The 22371-nt window shown below is 36.2% G+C and overlaps 1 protein-coding gene across 2 annotated transcripts in view; it reads left to right on the top strand.

The window, feature by feature from the left end:
* Window positions 1-20489, top strand: part of MYOM2 (myomesin 2) — a 74130-nt gene extending 53641 nt beyond the window's left edge. For both annotated transcript variants that reach the window (NM_205135.2, XM_046938513.1), the window contains 12 exons: window positions 1232-1376; window positions 1489-1548; window positions 3004-3071; window positions 8476-8589; window positions 9976-10063; window positions 11198-11236; window positions 11892-11997; window positions 14634-14797; window positions 15094-15130; window positions 15252-15274; window positions 16144-16199; window positions 19406-20489. In NM_205135.2, coding sequence (NP_990466.2) covers window positions 1232-1376; window positions 1489-1548; window positions 3004-3071; window positions 8476-8589; window positions 9976-10063; window positions 11198-11236; window positions 11892-11997; window positions 14634-14797; window positions 15094-15130; window positions 15252-15274; window positions 16144-16199; window positions 19406-19714 — 1209 coding nt within the window. In that variant the 3' untranslated portion in view covers window positions 19715-20489. The remainder of the gene's footprint in view (window positions 1-1231; window positions 1377-1488; window positions 1549-3003; window positions 3072-8475; window positions 8590-9975; window positions 10064-11197; window positions 11237-11891; window positions 11998-14633; window positions 14798-15093; window positions 15131-15251; window positions 15275-16143; window positions 16200-19405) is intronic.
* The last annotated feature ends 1882 nt before the right edge of the window (window positions 20490-22371 follow it).

Genomic DNA, 22371 nt, shown 5'->3' with positions numbered 1-22371 from the left:
CTATTCACAAGGCCTCTTGTCTCTTATAGCAGCTACAGGGTGTATAGTAATTTACTGCATAGAACTCCTCCTAGTCTGTGATACTCTTCTGTCCCCTCATGAATTGAAGAGTTAGTGTGTGGTATCCTTGGCTACATTTGTCACCCCAAAATATTCACCAAATAAATTCTGTGAATTATTGTTGTTTTGCTTTTGCAATTTTGTCGGTGAGATTCAAACAGTATCACTGTTAGTAGGATGTACATTTCTCATATTTATTACTCACTGAATGAAAGAGGATATTACTTAGGAAATCACGTTTATATCTAAAATAGTACCTGTAAATTCAATAAATGTTTTTCAATTATTGTCCAATATTTGCTTGTAGTTTTCTGTTTTCTTGAAGATTCCTGCTAAGAAGTTATCGTTCTAGAATGTTTAATAGAAAGTACCCATTAAAAAGATATTAACAGTGAAATCATTTTAATCATTTGAAATTCAATTTGTTAATTGATTTTTTCAATATTCTTTAATGACTGTAGTGGGTAGCTAGATGTTTTGACAGAATTCAAATTTTCCTTTGCTGGACTTTGCTGATCTTTTTAGTTCCTGGAATTTCAGTTGGCTTTGAACAAGGAAGACACATGTTACAAGTTCTCACTCATGGTCTTAGTTTTTGTCATTTCTGGAAAGAATTCATAGCATAAGATGAGCAAATTATTATACCTTCCCTAAATACATATTTTTAAGTAAGAAAAGATCCAGTATCAAGCTGCCACATATACCTCAGAAAGTGTTTAGTAGTTATAATGGCTTGAATTTTTCTGAAGATTCATTTAGAAGATACATATTTGAAGTTCCGCATCTGTACTTATAAATACAGTATTCCAGCTACCTGTGGAATTTGCTAGGAATATTTCTTCAGACTAGCAAAACTCTTTGTTGAACTGGAAGCTGTAATGCTTCTGGCTGTGGAGGCATATCTCCAAACATGTATAGTTCAATAAACTATTGTTTTTAAATGTAAAGCATCCATATTATGATGATTTGGGGGTTTCAAATACAGCAACACACAGAGGTTTCCACCACCACTGGGACCTTGTTCGACAGCAGTGAACTCAATCATGACCCTGTTCTCATAGCGCACAGTTAAAAGGAAATGAAAATAATTAAGTTTGGAAGTGGAGTTACAAAACATGTCTTGCTTAGTAGGGAATCATAAGTATTTAACAAAATTACTTGTTTATTTCAGAGGCACAAGATAAGTTGTGACCATTCCAATGGCATTATAGAAATGGTGATGGACAAATTTACAATTGACAATGAAGGTACCTACACAGTACAGATTCAAGATGGAAAGGCCAAAAATCAGTCTTCACTAGTTCTCATTGGAGATGGTAAGTTCAATGAAAAATTTAAACTTTGACTCATGTGAGGAAATAAACTTCAATTATTCCCTGAGTACTTTTATGACTAACTGATTATTCATTTACTTCTTCTAAAATTCAGCATTTAAGGCGATATTGGCTGAGTCTGAGCTCCAGCGAAAGGAATTCCTCAGGAAGCAAGGTAAGAGAGTAGACTGGTGACTTTAGGCCCATTCTGCAGCTAATGATGCATTCCTGGTGAGTAATAGGTGCTTCTAACTTCCATACAACTTCATTAGGAGATTAGTATACTGCACAGTTGGAGAGGATATTGAACCCTTGCTGCATATGGATCTTATTTTCCAACATCGTCATTTAAAACTTGCAAATTGTGACATTATTTTCATTAATTAGAGAAAAAGTGGAAATCTGTATAAGAGGCTATATTTGCTGAATATTCATAAGAAGAGTGCTTATTGTAGGCTCTGATCCAGCAGAACACTTCAGCACATGTTTTGTTTTAAGCACACAAGTTGCCCCTTCATTATAATTGACAGAAGAGCTGCCAGCACAGAGTCAGACAAGGAAGATTAAAAGCCTAATCCTGTGGATTCTATCCAGGCAAATTTCAGGAACCAAATGTATGTGTATTTGTTACATAGTTGCTATATGGTTACAGTTTGTTAGGTATGTTTTATAAATTTTTTGAGCTAAAAGTAATAATTATTACTAGATAGCTAATTCAGAATTCGATCATTGTGAAATACTGAAAGAATCGAGTTTGAGCTCTAGTTTGTAATTTTTCTTTGGCAAGGACTTGACTTTTAGGATGAATGTAATGACAATAATTACAAACGATTTATTCTAAATAGCTTAGGTAAAGTTCTCTGAATAAGTAGTGTAATTGTTATACTCTATCTTAAAAAAAAATATATATTCTGTTTACTTCATAAACTCACAAAAGTTTCAGTTCTCAGTGATCTGAGCAAAAGTCTAGAAATTTGCCATATCTCAGATCCGAGTATAGCAATTACAGGCTCTGATCTGACAGACAGGAAAACATATTCATAAATTTACTGATAGGAGTAACCACAACAACTTTGAAAGGACTAAACGTATCAGTAAATTTTCTTAGGGTCATATATATTTGGAGTTGGAACCACAGTGGGGATCAGGAATATTTTTAAACTTCAGATAATTTGGACAAAAATTGTCTGGCATGGTATTTTGGCTTCAAATATTCAATTGGTTGAGTGTCAGAATGCATTTGTCCATATTGAGTTCCACGTGCATTCAGTACGGCATCTTAATTGCAACTATTTTGTTTCTTTCCCATGCTTACTTGGAAATTGGGCATGAACATATTTAGCTAGCTTGTTTGTGTCACTCACCTTTTTACATTTTGGAATGCAACATGACTTACCCTACAAACGGATATGCGCCTCCGGTTTCTAATTGGTACGTTAGACACATGGGTTAATACAGTGGATACTTACTGCAGGATTTTTCCCCTTGTGCATTCAGGAGTGCCCTCTGATCACTCTGATATAGGGATGTTAGAATGTAATTATCATTCTTTTTGTTTCTTTTGCTAGAACTGTCAGATATCCTTTCCTTCCTTCTACAACATATGCTTTAAGACTGTTTTGTTTCTTAGGTCCCCACTTCTCAGAGTTTCTATATTGGGAAGTTACAGAAGAATGTGAAGTTCTGCTTGCTTGTAAGGTGAGGAAATGCACTTGAAATAATTTTTAGAATGTATTGCTTAGTATTTGAGGAAAAAATGCAATGAAAGATTTTGATATTTTTTACAATGAAATCTCATTAGACATGTTTTAAACTAAATTTCTTGACATTTTCAGCAGTAAAACTAGTCAAAATCTACCCTATTCCAGTTGGCCTTCTGAGCTGCAAGCACACACTGCTGGCTCATGTTGAGTCTTTCATCAGCTGACATCCCCAAATCTTTCTCCACAGGGCTGCTCTCAAGCCATTCTCCTCCCAGCCTGTATTTGTGCATGGATAATCTAATCTTCTATAATAACCGTGAGCCATAAAATTATTTAAGTACAATAACCAGCCCTAACAGGTTCTTCCTCTTTCCACAAAAAGTAGTCTCAGTTCAAACTCTTTCCTCACTGTTTTCTGATTTGGAGGTTCCTCTACAAATATGTATGTATAAAATTTAATCAAATGTTGCCAAACATTTAACAAAAGTTTTAGAATTAGTGTTATAAAACAGGATGTTTATTATATTTGCCTAATTACATTCAATTCTTTTGAAAGTTAATGTGCACAGAATTCAGAGTAACTTCTGCTATTAAGGTCTTATATGCCATTCTGAACTGATGTATTTTCACTTTTGTTGCTCCTCTCTAGAAAGACTAATTAGAGGCCTCAATTAAGGCCTCAAACTAAGTTAATTGAATTCAGTAAGCATCAAACTGTTCTTCACTGCCTTTTCCTGTAGCACATACTCTATTGTATTCATTTTCTCCATTTCTTTTGAATAAATTTTTTACTTTTAATTAGACCAAATTGAATCACTCATTATGAGTAATTCACATGCATCTTTTTATTTCTTCTCTCTGCTCACTAATTAGGAGGCCTTTAACCTCAACTTATTCCCAGCAGAACTGACCTGGGTGGTGAAGCTGCCACTCGGTGAGCCCCAATTTTACCACCAAGGGTCATTAGCTAATGTGGAACCTTTGCTGTACTGAGATGCATAGCTGCAGCACTTTATAATCTTAACTTGCATTTGCTTCAGGCATGAACTCTGTGTATCCTTTTGTTCACATGTGGAATTGTATTGCTGAACCAGAAATACTAGTGTTAACTCTCTACAAATTAATCTGAAATTATCCTTCATTTCTTTGACTGTAGAGCCTGTTTATACCACCGTGAAAGGCTGATATTCTTTTCATTGGAGTATCTTTTGTTCATAGGGTGAGAAAATTTTATGTAAGTGCACTCTAGGATGTGGTCTGTCTGCAAACTCATCATTTTACCTATGCTGTTGACCTTATAATATTTATTACTGTTAGCGTGTGACTGGATATTAGGTTCAGGCTATTGTTGATTGTGTCTCTTAAACTAATTTTTATACATAGGAAGAAGCTGAACAATTAAGTCTGGATTTGTCTCACTAACTTCAGGTACCAGACTTTTAAGTTAGAAGAAGTGCTGCTGCCTCAACCTATTTCTGCAGTAATTAAATGTTCAAGGAGCAATCTCTGCCTCCCCAGCCCATATTCTTCAGGGTGGCTTATATTCACAATGCTCAGTTAGCTCCCAGTAGAGAAGACTGGGCATGCACAGGCTGCTTAGCACTTGGCATTGGGCTCTTCTAGACTCTGTCTTGTGTTTGTGTGCAAAAATAGTGTTCACAGGTGTTTTCACCTCTTGAAAGAGCCTGGGATTCTGTGATCTGCAAGGGAGGGCTTTTGGCCAGGATTTTATCAAAGGCTGTGGCATGGAATGAGGTCTTTGGGAAATGGATGCTTGGGTAGGGCAGAGGACTGATGGTATGATCCAGGTTCATAACAGTAATACTGAACAAATATGGATTGTGTTATATAATAACACATCCAAAGAAGTATACATTCCCTCCGGTGCCACTTCCTTTCTATGAGATTGCACGTGATTGAATTTTTACTTAAAATTTAATTCTAATGATCTTATTATTGGTATTGCAGACTTTGAATGACAGTTTGTCATTCAAAGGAAGGTTTGTCCATCTGAATGACAGTTTGATGGTGTTTTCTCTTTACTGAATGCTTATTTTTCTATACATGCCAGCATCCACTATCATTTATCTTCAAGAAGTTCTAAATTTCAGAATGTTTGGAAGCTACCTCTCTTGCATATCTTTGACTCTTATTTATATTGTATCTGCTAAAGCAGATACAATAAGCAAAATTTTTGGTGTGTGACTAAACAGTAAAAAAGGTAACTTTTCATAGTAAAATTCAACATCAAATAACTTCGGCACTGCAAACTGCTTGTGTCCGAATCTCAGTGTATTTATTGTCAGATTGAGTACTAACAGTCTTTGATGAAAAACTGTTGAAAAGCATTAAAGGTTTCTTCCTTCAGGGTTTGTTCAAATAAAACTGCCACTCATGTCATATGGCTACAGGAACAGCCACCTTATAGTTACTGGTAAATGTAAAATGCTTCTCATTTTTTTCAGGCAAGACATTGCTTTGAGCCGGATTGTAAACCCATACACTGTCAGAGGCATATAGCAGCCACACTGATTATTAAACAGCAGTATATGTGATTATAGTGAGCAGATTTTAAAGACTTACCAGAAACTAGGAGAGAGTGAAAAAAAAAAAAAAGATCTTCTAGGAGAGTGGAAAAAAATTCCTTGTATCTGGTCTATATCTGGTCATATCTGGTCATCTCTGTAGAGAGCATTTGTAGTGCTCTTTATCAAGAGTAAGATTACTCTAATGTAAAAGGTTTAAAAATTGGTGCATGTATTTTCCCTCAAGCAAGCCACTTTATATATATATAGAAATGAATTAACTTCTAGGCTGCCCAGTGTCCATTTGTTTAGTTATTTTTCAAGATTTTCTTAAGTGTCTGCCTGAGGACTAAGAAATATCTTGCCAGCTATGTCCTTTTACCAAAGCCTTGTTAACTAGGGGTACCCTACCCCATGACCCGGAAGTCTTGGATGGGGAGCAGAATAAACCACCTTATGATTCAGGTGGAAACTGTTAGAGACTTGTTACTCCACCTGGACTGCCACAAGTCCATGGGACCAGATGGGATCTACCCACAAGTGCTGAGGGGTCTGGTGGAGGTGATTGTCAAGCCACTTTCCATCATCTATCAGTGTTTCTGGTCAACTAGAGAGGTCTCAGAGGACTGGAGGCTTGCTGGTGTGATTCCCATCTACAAGAAGGGTCATAAAGAGGATCCAGGAAACTACAGGCCTGTGAACCTGACCTCAGTGCCAGGAAAGGTTATGGAGCAGATTGTCTTAAGGGGGATCACACAGCATGTGTGGGACAACCAAGGGATCAGGCCCAGGCAGCGTAGGTTCATGAAAGGCAGGTTGCTTGAACAAACTGATCTCCTCCTATGATTGAGTGACCCAGCTGGTAGATGAGAGACAGGCTGTTGACATAGTCTACCTAGACTTCAGCAAAGCCTTTGATACTGTCTCCCACAGTATTCTCCTGGGGAAGCTGGCAGCCTGTGACTTGGACAAGTACACTCTTTACTGGATAAAGAAACTGCTGGTTGGCCTGGCCCAGAGAGTGGTGGTAAATGGAGTCACATCCAGCTGGTGACCAGTCACAAGTGGTGTTCCCCAGGGGTTGGTACTGGGGCACGTCCTGTTTAATATCCTTACTGATGACTTGGACAAGGGGATTGAGTGCACCCTCACTAGGTTTGCAGATAGCACCAAGCTGGGAGGAAGTTATCTGCCTGGAGGTAGGCAGACCCTGCAGAGGGATCTGGACAGGCTGGATAGCTGGACTGAAGCCAGTGAGATGAAGTTCAATAAGTTCAGGTGCTGGGTCCTGCACTTTGGCTACAGCAACCTCAGGCAATGTTACAGACGTGGGGCAGAATGACTGGAAAGCTGTACAGAGGAAAACGACCTGGGGGTGTTGGTCAGTGCTTGGCTGAACATGAGCCAGGAGTGTGCCCAGGTGGCCAAGAAGGCCAATGGCATCCTGGCTTATATCAGAAATAGTGTTGCCAGCAGAAGCAGGGAGGTGATGTTCCCTCTGTACTCAGCCCTAGTGAGGCTGTGTTGAGTACTGAGTTCAGTTTTGGGCTCCTCACCACAAGAAAGACATTGAGGCCCTGCAGCATTTTCAGAGAAGGGCAACTGAGCTGGTGAGGGATCTGGAGCACAAGTCTTACGAGGAGTGTCTGAGGGAGCTGGGATTGTTGAGTCTGAAGAAGAGGAGGCTCAGGGAGACCTCTCTACAACTACCTGAAGGGAGGTTGTTGTGAGATAGGGTTTGGTCTCTTCTCCCATGTAGCTGGCAATAGGACTACAGGGAATGGCCTCAAGTTGTGTCAGGGGATATTCAGATTGGATGTTGAGAAATACTTCCTCTCCGATAGATGATCTTATAGGTCTTTTTCAACCTTGGTGATTCTATGATTCTGTGATTCTGTGACTGGGGATTCAGGCTAGGCACACAAATACCATTGCATTTATATGATTTTTGGAATGAAATGAAGATAGTGACATCAAACAAACTCTAGTACTTCTGAAGAGAAGAAAAATATATTGCCAAGGTTTCTATTCACAGCTGAGCTTTTGACTTCTTTGAATTCACACTTCTATGCCATTCATCCAGCAATATTTTAAGTGGTTCTAATGCACAATTTATATTTCAAAATTAAAACAGTTCATGAGGTATACCTGTACTCTATGTATTGCTCCAATCAGCTGCTACTATTACAGCAAATTTTTGGCTTTCAAGAACCTTTTCAGCATTTACACCACTTTGTTAAATTCTTTTGTATCAAGAGACAGTCCTAATTTGTAGGATTCCTCAAGTCTTTTATTTCCCATAGGACACATGTAGTGGAAAAAAGGATTTCTAGTGTAGCTCACAGTTTTGAAGTCTCAAATGCTTATGGAGTAGTAATTTCAATGGCTCTTTGTGGTGCTGTCCTGAAAGGCACTGCTTAGGTAGCCAGGATAAATGTATAAATTGAATGTTCTCCAAGACAGGGTCATGTTACAGGTCTCTGGAGACATGTGGCAAACACAGAGGACAGAGGAAATTTCAGCAGCTCTAATTTCAAATATATTTTTTTACAGATAGCTCTAGACAAACTGCAACCAGATAACAAGTGGGCAAAATTCCTTAAGAGAAGAGACTGACAAAATTGTCTTTAAGGATTTGACAGTGCTCTGAAGCTCTAAGATGCCTACTTCTGACCAGTTCTGTGCTGCAAATAAATGTTGTAGCAATAACATTTTGCTGAACAGGACTTGGTTTGGATGTTTTTTTTACTTAACTTGATTTGACATATGTTATAAAAAACTGACTTCTTATGCTACAAGTATTTTTGTGACCACACAAAACAGTATCTTTCATCAGGATATAGCCATAATTGTGTGCCTTTTTCTGTTGGACAGATTGCAAACACAAAGAAGGAGACTGTTTTCAAGTGGTATAGGAATGGTTCTGGGATTGACGTTGATGAGGCGCCTGATCTGCAGAAGGGAGAATGTCACCTCACTATTCCCAAGGTACAGTATCACCTACTGATTAGAAATGACAGCTTCTGCTTGATGTGCTATAGATTTGCCAGGCAGATCACTCAACCAGCTATTATGATTTCTATTTTATACAATTTTAAGAACAGGCATATTTTCTACCCTTCAATTAGCTAGTGTGTAGTTACTGCTAGTAAAAGAGTATGCATTTTTGTTATAAATTCAGACATGTCTTGCTTAAGTTGCTTCAAAATCCTTAGGTGAACTCTTTTTTTTTTTCCTTATTGTTCCTTAATTTTTCAGTTTGTTCCAGCACCTTGTATTTTACAGTTGTCTTAGTTTTATTTCCTAAAGTATATCGCTTTTTAAGATTTATCTTCTTGCAAGCAAAATAACCTAACTTGTGACTGAAGCCTTATCTTGAATAGTTGCTTTCTTTCTCAACTGCTGTAACATCCCTTGGGTCAAGTCTTTGTGTTTTCAGCATAATGTGCATTCAGTTTAATTTTTTTTTATTTAGGGTTTTTTTTTTTTTAATTGTCTTCATGATTTTATAATTTATTCTCTTCATTTCACTTGCAATAGGATACTGGCTTTCCAGTGGCTTTATTTTTTCTGTGTAGACTTTTTGGAGAGAGGGTGGTTTAAGCTTGTTTTGAATTGCTGTCTTTACTTGTCATTTAACTACATGACACTTTTCCTATTACTTGCTGCAGGCTCATATAAATCAAAGATTCAGTTAAGCAGCCTCCAACCTGAGTATAAGTATTTATATATTTTCCTTTAAGTTTTCAAATAAATTAAAATAAAAACACTCAAACAAAAAGCTACTGCATTTAAGGCAGTATCACTGTGTTAGTTTTTAGAATGTAAGTTTTCTAAGGTTAATGAATACACTACTGTAGCATACATGTAATTTGACTATAGCTGCTGCTTGAAGAAATCCACTCAGTTGATTCTTGAAAAGTTAAAGGGTGTAGATGCATTGTCTTGCTCTGCACATAATGACTCAAAAAAAAAAAAAAAAAAGTTCCAAGTGAATAAAAATTGCATTTCTAAAATTTATATGAGTTGCAGTTACACTCTATTACATCTTACTAAGCTACTTCTAGTTTCTGCTGATAAGGATCAATTCTGTTTGTCTCTACGAAATGAGAGGAAGAAGGAAAGAAAACCCACAATTCTTAAGGCATTTGAATAGAACTTGAATTACATTTTAGGCTTAGGAAGTAGATATAGCTGCTTTAAAAAAAACATGTACAAGCCATTTGTAGTTTCCCTTCTTATCTCTGGCAAGATTATTCAACAGTAAGTTAATTGCAGTACAATGTTTGTTGTTTGATTTAGAGAAGTATGCAGAGGTTAAGCAAATATATTCATACCAAGTTGGTCAGTAAGCATCTTGTGCTTTTCTTGTAGCTGTCTCGCAAGGATGAAGGAGTTTATAAGGCAACACTGTCAGATGATAGAGGTCATGATGTCTCTACTCTTGAATTATCAGGAAAAGGTAATATTCAGTTTACTGTATGAAAGTAATGATCTCTACATTCTCTCAAGAGATGTTCAAAAGCTACCTTTGCAAATTGCAAGCTAGCAAGCATATTTGGGGTTCTTTGTATTTCAGTGCCTTCCTTATGGCATTGAGGCCTCAACTGCAGATTACAAGTTTAGAAGGAGTGACACTTTGCCTTATAATGATTACTTTCTAGCACCCTCATAGGCAAGAAGTGAGGTAAATTTTAATCGAGCAGGCACCACCTTTTATGAGGGATCTTTTGTAAAGAGCTCTTTGGCAAGTTTGGTACGTTTTAATGTCTACAAAAGACCTTCAAGCATCAAGTCTTTCAAAGTGCCAAATATATTGAGGTGGGAGCCTCAGCGTGGACTGACTGTTATTCTGACTGTAAAATTGTTAAGCTTTAATTCAGAAACTGTGAAAAACAGACCCAGTTGTGAAGAAAAACATGTTCACACTCTTGAATGAATTGTCATTCAGCAGAGTAGGATTTTCAAGTAAAGTTTATGCTGACCACTGGAATGAACAGAAGATACTGTGGTTCTCCATCTTATTGTCAGCTGCCCTTCCCAAGCAGGAAAGAACCTGTGCTACAAGAAAGTGCTCCAATCTTCTATTATTTTGCATAACATTCTCCTCTCCTAGCATCCCATCAATACTGTGATTTTTTAAAAGTTTGGTATTGTACCTGGTTTATTGTATTTGTTGTCAAGAAGTTTATATTTGCCAAGTGCAGTGCTACTGGGAGTGGATGGGTACTCTTTTCTCCAAAAATGTGATAATTTTTTATTTCCCCTGCACTCTCCTTTGAATGTGAACTGTCAAATTAATGACCTTTTATTGTTTCTGGCATGAAGGATACAATGCCAAAGATCTGATAGCACATGGCAGACGCTGCATGCAGTGGGTACATTCATTGACACAGCACAGAATTCATATATTGTACACAGATAGCCTCCAATTTGTCTTGTACACCTGTTACAATTTGAATGGTTTTCTTTGCCTGAGGATATGAAGATTTCCCATAACACTTTAATTAAACTAAGCATAACAAAGCTATGTTTTGATTAAATTTTGATGGTACATTTTCTTTCTTTCTTCCTTTCTTTCTTTTTCCCTCCACAGTGTATAATGATATAATTTTGGCACTGAGCAGAGTCAGTGGTAAGTAAATGCTGTCTTGGATTTTCATGATTTTTTTTTTATACTAAAGTCATCTGAGCCTGAGGCAGACAATTTTTATTGTAAGTGGGAAATCTACGACAGTCATGATGCTTGCATTTTTATGGGCATGTTATTAAGTTTTTGAATAGGCATTCGACCTTGCTAATTGACACTATTAAGAGGGAACAAAGTATTATTCCACCTGGCTTGTTTGGTTTAGATACTGTGACAATGTTATAACAATTATTTTCTTTATACTTCCCATTAGTAATTGAGCCTTATGATACAGATAGAACTAGATTCTGATCCTAATGCCAATAAGAAATTCAGAGCCATTCCAGTGAAAGAACAGGAATTGCACTCAAATAAATTTTGCATGCTATTAAAATCATAGCACCATTATTTTATGGCAATTATATGACTAGCTGATTACTTCACAAAGGATCTTGCTAGTCATAATGTTTGTGTATGATCATAAAACCATAAACTCCCACTAAACTTTCATCTGATACAAATCAGCAGATCTCCTTTGAGAAGCATGTATGGTACTTGAGAACAGTAGTTCAGATCTTGAAAATTTTTTGGTCCTCCATTTGACAGTTTCCTGTTCATTTCATTGTATGGCTTGATTTGCATATATTCCATTTCACCATAGGTAAGACGGCTTCTCCACTGAAGATACTCTGCACTGAAGAAGGAATAAGGCTCCAGTGTTTCTTGAAGTACTACAATGAAGAAATGAAAGTCACCTGGTCTCACAGGTAGATGAGAATATATTTTCAAGTTCATGCCTACATTCAAATTTATTTGAGAAAAATGCAGTCTTGAAGATTTGTTATTTTGTATTCTGTGGCATTCCTGTAGTAAGTGGAGCACGAGTGAATTTCTCTTAACAGCATTTTATATTCTCAGTTCACATAGTGGTAGATACATTAAAAGAAATATTAACAGACTTGTACATTACCCAGAAGTAACAAAAAAGTACCTACAGTATTTCAATCTCTTACTCAATGCCAGATTTTTTGTCTTCCACTATATTTTCTTGTTAGTTCAAATACAGTTATGAATTGGAGCACAGTTTTCTGTTCAAGGTCGCTCTTTTCTATGAATAGATGAAATCCTCCTTCAGAAGTAGGTGGATACCAAATATCTGCTCTCACCATTCAATAAAAGCCTGTACTAAGAAAGCAATAAACCACAGTGTTCAAACCTTTTCACAACAAATATTTTAATTCTGTTCCTCTTCTTCAAAATGACTGAGGAGAAAGGGAAAGAAGTACAAAATGTTTTAAGAATAGCTGTCAGAGCTGAGAGTATAACTAGAATTCAGCTCTAAAATTTCAGATACTTTTTTTCACTGTTGTGTTACTTTAATTTTAGACTTCGGTGGTACTTTTTATTCATCTATGTATTTAGAGTTAAATGTGTGTCCAAGTGCTTTGGTATGTTAGGCCTTCATTATGTTGGAAACTGCATGGAGGATTTTAAAGGATTTTAAACCAACTTTCACATTCCTTGATGACCTCCAGAGACGACACACAGTGAAGTGTTCTGACCTGGACAGGAAGAGGATGGTGTGGCTGCACACTGTCCTAGTCAGTTAAGGATGTGAGAAAAGTGTCAGTGATCATTAGGTTCAGGGAGTGCAAGCAGACTTCTATGAGGTGCTCAGATGTACTCATAACTCAAACTTTGTATTCGGTAAGCTCTGCTCCTTCTTTCAGTAAATTTGATATTTGTATGATGAAAAGGAGAAGAAACCTTTTTTTTTTTTTTTTTGCCTTTACCTTTTACTCAATCAGCTTGAGTTTTAAAGGTGACTTATTGCATTCCACCATATACTTCACAGAAACGTAAAACCAGAGAATATGGAAATATCAGCATGCAAATTTATATTTGATAGCTGACATCCCCCACATACTGATATTCCAGATTTTATGGTATGTCTTCCATGTTGTGTTATTAAACACATTTTGAACAAATAACATTTCAATCATTTCATAAATATTATGAGTAGGAGCTGGAGTTGTTATGAAGAGCTAAAACAAATACTAAAACCAACCAACCATAAATAATTAGCATCTTCTACACTCCCCCATACTTGTTCTTTTTTCAAACGGAGTTCTATCACATTATTCCTGGACAAGAAGAAAGACTGAGCATTTCCTGTTTTTTAAACAGCTGCCTGCATATCATGAAACATAGTAAAAAAATTTCCAGCTAGCTTTGAATTATCTATTATAATGAATAGCAGGAAATATAGTAATATAAGACCTGAAACCAGAATGCATTATCCACTCATGGCACAGTAGGGAATACAGTATTTTGTAATAAGTAGTTATTTCTATCCAGGTATGTTTTTTAATATAGTGAACTCACTGTAGTCCTCTTACAGAGAGAGAAATAATAAAAATTCCTTTTCCTCATCAAACTAGCTATGAAGCCAAATCAACCATGTCTGTGCAAATAAATTAACTGATCAAAGAGAAGCTTATGTTGTCTTTATCTGCTAAAAAAAATCCAGTTAAGTATGCTTTCAAAAAGAGAGAAGGGAAGTTAAAAATTTTTTCTTTAGTTAATGAGAGAAAGAAAACTTCTTCACAACCCATTGAAAATAGCTTGGTTTCCATACTCTTCCTAGACAGCTTCTTCTATTTCCACTCTTCAGGACAGTGTATGGAGCAGAGGGAAGACTGATCTAAATTAACAGAGCATTTCTTATATATGGGAAGTGACTATTGGTCAATAGAATGCTACTCTTTGCTGGTTTTTTTTTTTTAAGTACATATTTATTAATTATCAGCAACTAGAAAATTTGCTTCTTGTCTTGATCTTAGAAACAAATGAACAAGCAATGATCTGTTTTGCCTTGATGCATTCTATGCGTTCAATTAAATTCTATTCTATTCTATAATACATTCTATATAAGTCTTTCATGATTTTATTAATATTTTTTGGAAGTTAATGAAAGGTAAACATTTTTTTCCTCTCATAAAGAAAAAAAGATATATTTTTTTCCCTTCAGTGGACTATTCTAATGTATTCAACAGTATTGTGCATGAAGAGTTTATAAATCTGAAGTCACACAGCATATTCACATTCAGATATATATAGACAAATAGACACAAACACAGATGTCTTTGTATGTGGGGAGAAAAAAAAAATGAGGAGAGAATGAAGGTGTAAATCTTCAGAAGGAAAGCTCAAGCTAATGATTCCAAAGGGTTTCATACTCACACTAGAAAGAAAAGAATCTCCTGTGAAATTGCATTCACTAGTTGCAATTTATTTCTAATTTAGAAACAGTATGTTGTCGTTTGTAACTTTTTATAGATGATCTCCTATGGAGACTACACGTGAAAGGAATGTTTGAACCCATTTCTATTCATTTTTCAAGGGAATCTAAGATTTCTTCTGGTGAAAAGATGAAGATTGGAGGTGGAGAGGATGTTGCCTGGCTGCAGATAACTGAACCCACTGAAAAGGATAAGGGGAACTACACCTTTGAAATCTTTAGTGACAAGGAATCCTTCAAACGCACACTTGATCTGTCTGGGCAAGGTATGTTTAAGATCATACCTATATGGAGACTTTTCACAGATTAAACAGAATTAATCAGGAGTAAGAAGAGGAATGCAGTAAAAATAGCCTGTGGTCAAAATTAGGTGCAATTTAGTTGCATAACTGTTTTTACCACTAGGGACACTGGATTCAGGGTTTGGTTTTCCCTTCTGCTATTGTTTAACACTGTTGTTTTTAAAAAGGCTTTAGTAAGGATATGTATTTAAATGCTTATACTGAGCCCAAAATGCAAATAATGTTCATGGACAACAACTCTCTCAATTGTTTTGTTACAGCTTTTGATGATGCCCTTACAGAATTCCAGCGACTCAAGTAAGTGCTACATCTTTTTCATTTTAATGCTATAACAATAATCTTATCACAGGAAAATTATTTCATTAATAATCTTATTAATAACATTATATGTTTTTTTTCCTCTCCTTAACAATTTTAGGGCAGCTGCTTTTGCTGAGAAGAGTAAGTTTATTTTACGTTTTATTTTACACGTTCTACGTTCTAGTTTAGTGTTTTCCTTAAGACATCTATCATGATAGGTTGCCATACCTGTCAAAGTTCTGTAATAGCAGAAATCATCTATTACTGCAGAATACTGCAATAATAATAGTAATTTGAGGGTTTATTTCTCTTTAATTCTGATGGAAACCCTCTGAATGTGCATTTTACACATTTTGCAGTTATTCGCTAAGTCTTCTAGGATCTGCAGAGTTTTTCTGAGGTGTGAGTGTCTGAGTGTCACACAAGGAGGTGTTGACAGAAAGCTAAGAATGATACTGAATGTTGGGATCTGCATATTAAGTAGAAAATAACCTGCTAGTGACTGTTGGATACAGAGCATGTTGAAAGAGAGATAGTAGGGAAGCTTGTTATTGCAGGAATTCTGGTACAAAGATGCAGTGTACCTTGAAAGATGCTTCTGCCCATGAAAATGATGGCAGAACAGATTTTCCTCTGATCTTAGATATCACAGCAGTACTGAAAGTATGTGCTTTGCTTTGCTCTTTGCCCAAAGCTCAAGCTGTCAAGCTTGGTAGCAGCTTCAAGGCTGTTGTGTCTATTAGCTTAGAACTCCATAGTACAACCTCTGCTAAAAACATAAGGGAACCATGAAATATGTTAATAAGAAATAACACCAAATATTGTAAAAAACATATTATTTCATATTTAATTGACCAAGAATTCCCGTGTGTGTTTATTCTAAGAAAAGCCCAAACAGTAATCATGACTAGTGTGATACCATGTTAATAAAATCACTAAGAAATGAGTAACTTTGAGCACTAAACCTCACTCTTTTTTTTTTTTTTTTTTTTTTTTTTTTCAACTCCTAGATCGTGGTAAAGTCATTGGTGGTTTGCCTGATGTTGTAACTATAATGGATGGGAAGGTAAGGACAGTTTTTATCAGTGAATCACTCTGCTGAAATTTCACACTAGTGAAAGGTTTTCTTCAGGGAGAGGGAAGTAATACAGATGATTTTGCAGAGTTGAGAGAAAAAGGAAGAAGTCATTTAATTGTGTTGTGAAGCATAAGTGCCATAAGCTGGCTACACAGTTAGGGGAAGCACACCATAATTCCTATCTCAGGCAGGCAACGTCAGACTCGAGAGGTGCTGGTCTTTTGTCCTGATTATGTGGAGACTGAATTAACTGTAGACTCAAATCTGGGCTGGGTCTCAGCTCTGTGTACTGAGCAGAGCTCAGGGAGAGAAACCTCTCTTGCCCTCTAGGAGAATCTGAAGAGGCAGGAGGAGACAGCCATTCTCTGACACCCAATGTAACGCAAGGGGAGGTACTTGGAAATGATTGTTCACACAATATAAGAACTAAGGAATGCATAATTAAATAGTCACTGCAGTGAAAAGGAAGTATTTTTTCAAGAGGTTCATAATTTATTTGTGCCTTAATACTTAGATTGAAATAGCTTTGGGTCCAAAAAAAGAAAACGGTAGCGTTATAAAAAGAAATCCATCAATGGCTATTAAACACAGTCATCTCAATACAGCTCGTACATATTAGCAGTTTATTATCCAACAAATTGTGGAAGGAAGGAATGTACACTTGAAGCAGGATCACAGCATTCATTCTCATTTTTGTACACTTCTTTATGCAGTTGTTTTTGACTGCTAAAAGAGCTAGGACTTTATTCCAACATACCATAGCAGATCAGCTTGTGAGCCAGCGTGACTCTTACTATCTGCAGTTTCTTAAGAGCATGTTGAACAGGGTGTTTAAGTGTATTGTGTGATGTACATTGTCAGAGACTACAGCTGCATTACCCTGTGTGAAAACTGTCCTCATGACCAGAGAAAGGCTAACACATAGCGCTTCCAGATTTTATTGTACATGGCCATTTCTAGAAATCCAGATACAGACTCTTTAGAAGTGGTGAATCAAGGAGGCCTTGCAGTGGATGCTGAAAGCTGCTGAACTTTGGACCAAATCAAGATGATTTTATTTTTGGCCCATTCCTTCCTTTGTGGTGCCTTCTCATTGTAGTAGACAAAGGCACATCATGGCAAGAAAGCCAGTCTCTTGGGAAGTTAGATATAATCCACTTGATGACCAACATCTTAGTATTTGTTAGGAAACAGCCAGGAGAAGTCAACCAGACTGCATGCACACAATAGCTGCAGTTTCCTCATAAAAAATTATGCCCTAAGGCCTGTCACCTTAAATTAAGGAAATGCTACATAAAAAGTTTCCAGAAGTTACAAGAGTTCAAGGAGGCCTAACCATATGAGGATTAAATAACTGAATATCCAAAGGGAATACCTCTGATTCCTAAAATCAAGTAAAACAAAATGTGCCAGAAAGAATTGAAATTTTAAGTTCACCTGTAAATTATATATGAACAGGTACCATGTAAAATTCATGTAAGTACAAGTGAGAAGTAGCTATACAAAAACAAGAAAAAGAAAAGAGAGGTTTCCTCACGCAATGGAATGGTATATCTGTGCAAATATATGAACACAAGACAAAGCTTTACTAAATCTTCTTAAGAAGGTATAAATGATTTTAGGCCACATCTATAATTTAACAAATTAGAACAGGCCCAAAAGGTCTAAAATTACTGTGGAATATATCTGCTCTCTGGCAAGCTTTTAATATTAACATATTAAGACTTGATTAATTATTATGAATGAATTATTAATTGCTCTTAAATGAGGTCATTTTTGAGGGTAATAGTCATGAAATGTTGCTCAAGTTACAGAAAGGAGATTTAAACTTGCTATTTGCTATCAGAATTAGTTTGATTTCCTAACATTTTATTTTCATGTTTACATTACTCCTTTAAATATTTTACTGTAATGGTAGTTCCTATAGGTCATTAGTTAATTTTACATCCTACATGATATCACTTCTTTAAGTGTACTTGCACTTAGGTAGTCATCAGGTTGTACCCAGTGCATGTAAATGTTCCTTCAACAGTCCACTCTGATTTTGGAGGCATGCCATATGCAAAACTGCTTCTATTTGTGTATGTATGGCACTTCCAACCACTTAAAATTTGTCAGATTTTTTTTCTCACTGTGTTACATCATATCTATTTGTTCATCGGAATTCAAGAAAAATAGTGCAAAAAACATGCACATGTGCACAAGGATGGACTTTCTCTGCTCCCTATTGGTCAGGAATCTCTGGATCCTGAAGAGTAATTGTGAGAGAATGGTCATTCTGATACAGATTGTTTAATTATTATTTTTTTTAACACAGTGATACGATTTTCATATTGATTTAAGTTACATCGACAAGAATTTTGTGGAAATGGAATTCAGTTAAAGATGGACAAAGTAAGCAGTAATCAGTGCAACTTCTGAAATGATTATTTAATGTATTCTGTCATCATTACCTAAATGCATAAAACTTGCGTACATATACAGTGGTGAAAATGGGGTTCAGAAAGTAATCCATATAGATTTGGAAGAATAACCATCAAAATTTTGTGAGCTTCCTCAGTCCTAGTTCAGTTCTGAGAAAATACCTGAACTGTCAGGATCGCCTACAAAGTCATTTCTGCTATTCTCTTAACACACTGAGCATGCACGCAACACTTTCACAACCGTTCTGAATTATTTAGTCTTCATAAAATATTTCCATTTTACGAGTCAGCAGCATTTGTAATCAACGTCTGATGATTCATGTTATGTACTATTTTTTAAATGATTTTTTTTTTTTTAATGTCATCTCAAGCAATAACCTCAAGAGGCCTAGGTTGGAAAAGATTTGCTCAGTTCTCTTTCCCGCAGTGTACAGGGAATCTTCAAGGTTGTTTTTAAACCTATCATTGCCTGAATATCATGTCAGACTAATGGGTTGCCAGAAGTCTCCTGCAGGCAGGACTGCAATGGCAGTCCTACTTAGCGTATTCAGAATCTTACCCCGGGGCTATTACTGCATCACAGTCACTGGTAAGATGGTGGAAAGTCTCAGTGGAAGAGAAAAATATAGAAACTCTACTTTTCTCAAGAACATGCTACCTGTCTTACTTTAATTTACTAGGAATAAGAAGTGCCTGAAAGTAATACTGAGAATATTCTGTTTAAACAAACCTGACTAATCCTTAAAAATATTTCTTTTTTAACTCCCTTAGACTCTGAATCTGACCTGTACTGTGTTTGGAAACCCTGACCCAGAAGTGGTTTGGTTCAAGAATGACAAGGCCCTTGAGCTTAATGAGCACTATTTGGTTTCACTGGAACAAGGAAAATATGCCAGTTTAACAATCAAAGGAGTGACCTCAGAAGATTCGGGCAAATATAGCATTTATGTCAAGAACAAATATGGTGGGGAAACAGTAGATGTCACTGTAAGTGTATACAGACATGGTGAAAAAATACCGGAAGTTAACCAAGGCCAGCTTGCAAAACCTAGACTAATACCACCTTCTAGTTCTACCTAGAACCCAGGGGCAAGATAAAATCCAATAAGTAAAGCTTGTAACTATGTTTGATGAACAAAGTAGTATATGTGAGCTGTAGCTGAGGTATTCCCACAGATAACTAATTGGTACTCTCCAAATGGAATCTGAGCTTTTAGAAGTTTGCTTTAGGGTGGTAGCTGTGCTACAGCGCTGTACACATGTGCACTGAAACCATTATGACTACATGTAATAGGGTAGTAGTTCTAAATAGCAAAAAGCCAAATGCCTGCCCGAAGTTCCTATGGGCAATGGCAGATTGCATAAACCTACAGTAAACCTCCATTTCTATACCTCCAACAAAACCCATTGAGCACCCTCTTGAGAAAATTGAGAACAAATGTTTCATCAATGAAGGTAGTGAACTGTAGTTACTTGCTCAGAAATGATTCCTGCTCTGTTACACACACAGTCCCTTTGGCTTTGAAGCCTCTGATCGCATAACTTTAGTGGATAGTCTCTATTTAGTAATTATATTGTTATTTTATAGTGTGAATTTTTCTTTAGTAGAGCTCAGTAGTTTTACAGATGTTTACTGTTTGCTCATTGAAGCATAGGTTACATGGTTGTATTTTGCTTTTTTTGGATTGTGCTAATAAAACTTTGAAAGTCACCTTTGTTACTCACTGCTCCAAATCACACCTAACTAGTTTTGTTTACTCTCTTTCGTTGTTTAATTATTGCTTATTGCACAATTTCACAGCTGGTAGCATGCAGACAATCAACTTTCAATAAATGCAAATTATGGTTAATCACAGTCACTGGGTGGCACTTATGATATTAATTTCACTCTTTGCAATACAGACCAGGATGCAAGATCAAATTGGTATCAAAAGACATGTATATAACTCAGTCACTTAGAATAATTACCCCTTTGATTCTCCTCTATCCAAAATGAACAAAAAACCTCTTCCATAGATGGTGTAATGTTCTGCTAAGCTAAGATTTATATATGTTTATAATATATTTATATATGAATGTCTTCAACAGGACGGTTCATATCTTTCATACAATATATGACTGCAGCACTGTGTTTTTTGATTTTGGTAGGGGTTTTTTTAGATCAGGTTCTCTATTTCAGTAAAAGTTCATTTACTTACTTAGATGAGCCTTTGTTATTTGCTAAGCAGCTTTCAGCTGAAAGTTTAATGGTGAGTAATAGTGGTGACAATGACACAAACACCCCAGATACAGCCATCCTCTCTTGTGACTTCTCCCAGTCTCTAGGGTAAAGGAACCTTGTGGGAAGCATGGGAAGCATGGGTGATTGGATGAGCTGCTGTCTAGAGAAAAAGCACTGCAGAATCCAGGGAAGCTGGATATGAAGGTGTTTGGTACAAGTGTCAGGAAAGTAAGCTGTGCTTGGGCGTCATGGCTGAGAGCCATAGCTCAGCTCTGAAAATATGGAAAAAATATTTATTATTGTTTTGTTTTGTTTCTGTTTGTTTTACCCCGTAGACAAACTGGAAAAACAAAAACAAAACAAAACAAAAAACCACCCAGAACAGTAAATATATATATATTTATATGTATTATATATATATATGTATTTCTCATTTAAGTGACATAGAACTCTTTTTTTTTTTTTTTTGTCTGGAAAAGAAATACATAACTTGATTCAGAAATATTTTATTTTTGACACAGTTCGAAAAGCAGAGGATGTGAGAAGACAATTTACAAACTGTCAAATATCGTAGGTTAGGACACTCATCCAGGAGACAGGAGAACAACATCACAACATTTAGTTATTCCCTTTCTGCCTCGTCTCAATCCATGAGGATTTTGAACCTAAATCTCTTACCATCAAAGGTACTCTACTAATCCCCCATCTTCTCTGCAGTTTGTATTTATATTTGAAGTGCTGCTTCTCCCAGCTATTCATGTTTTTTCCCTTTGTGTGACTAGTTAAATAGACACTGAAAAAGAGACTAGACCTATAAGTCCTACCTCTCATGTGAGCATTTCAAGTTGCTCAAGTGCAAGCCTGTCTTGCAGTTCATCATCGTCTGTGAGAATTCTTGAAGAAAACAACAGGCTAGCTCCTCTAAAGGAAATAGTCACACATTATTAAAGGTTAATCTGTTTTTAAATAAAAAGTTTTTTGAAGACTCTATGGAAGGTGAACTTATATATAAATACAAAACAGATTCAAGCGTTACATTAGACTTTGATCAAAAACACTTTTTTGGGGGTGAAAAATTCATGTGGTTATGGAACCAACACATCTAGTCAGAGAACGAATAACTGACAAGGTTCAACACTCAAGAACATGACATTACCATGAAATAGTTTAAATAGGAGGTTTTAGCACAAAGCAAAGTAGTGCTCCAAGTACATAACAAGGTAAGAAAATATTATTTCTATGGATCTACTATCGCAAGGATTTCATCAAATCCTTCAATTACATAACTCAATTTTTCTTCTTTTCTATTCTAATTTAGTCTTTAAGGCCTTTAAGATTTTCAAAATCTTACTAAGGCAGGCTCACAAAGCAGCAGAGCCAGTCTCTGTAGCACACAAAGTGGGTATCAGCAAGAATTTAATATTTTTCTTATCTCCTTCCACAGTACACAGGTTAATTTTAGCTGAGACTATCAAATTACTGCATGTTATGGCAGTTTTTCAGAGGTATCCTTGGG

This window comes from Gallus gallus, chromosome 3 (assembly GCF_016699485.2).
Source record: "Gallus gallus isolate bGalGal1 chromosome 3, bGalGal1.mat.broiler.GRCg7b, whole genome shotgun sequence".
Taxonomy (NCBI): Eukaryota; Metazoa; Chordata; class Aves; order Galliformes; family Phasianidae; genus Gallus; species Gallus gallus.
This window is presented reverse-complemented; position numbering and strand designations above follow the sequence as displayed.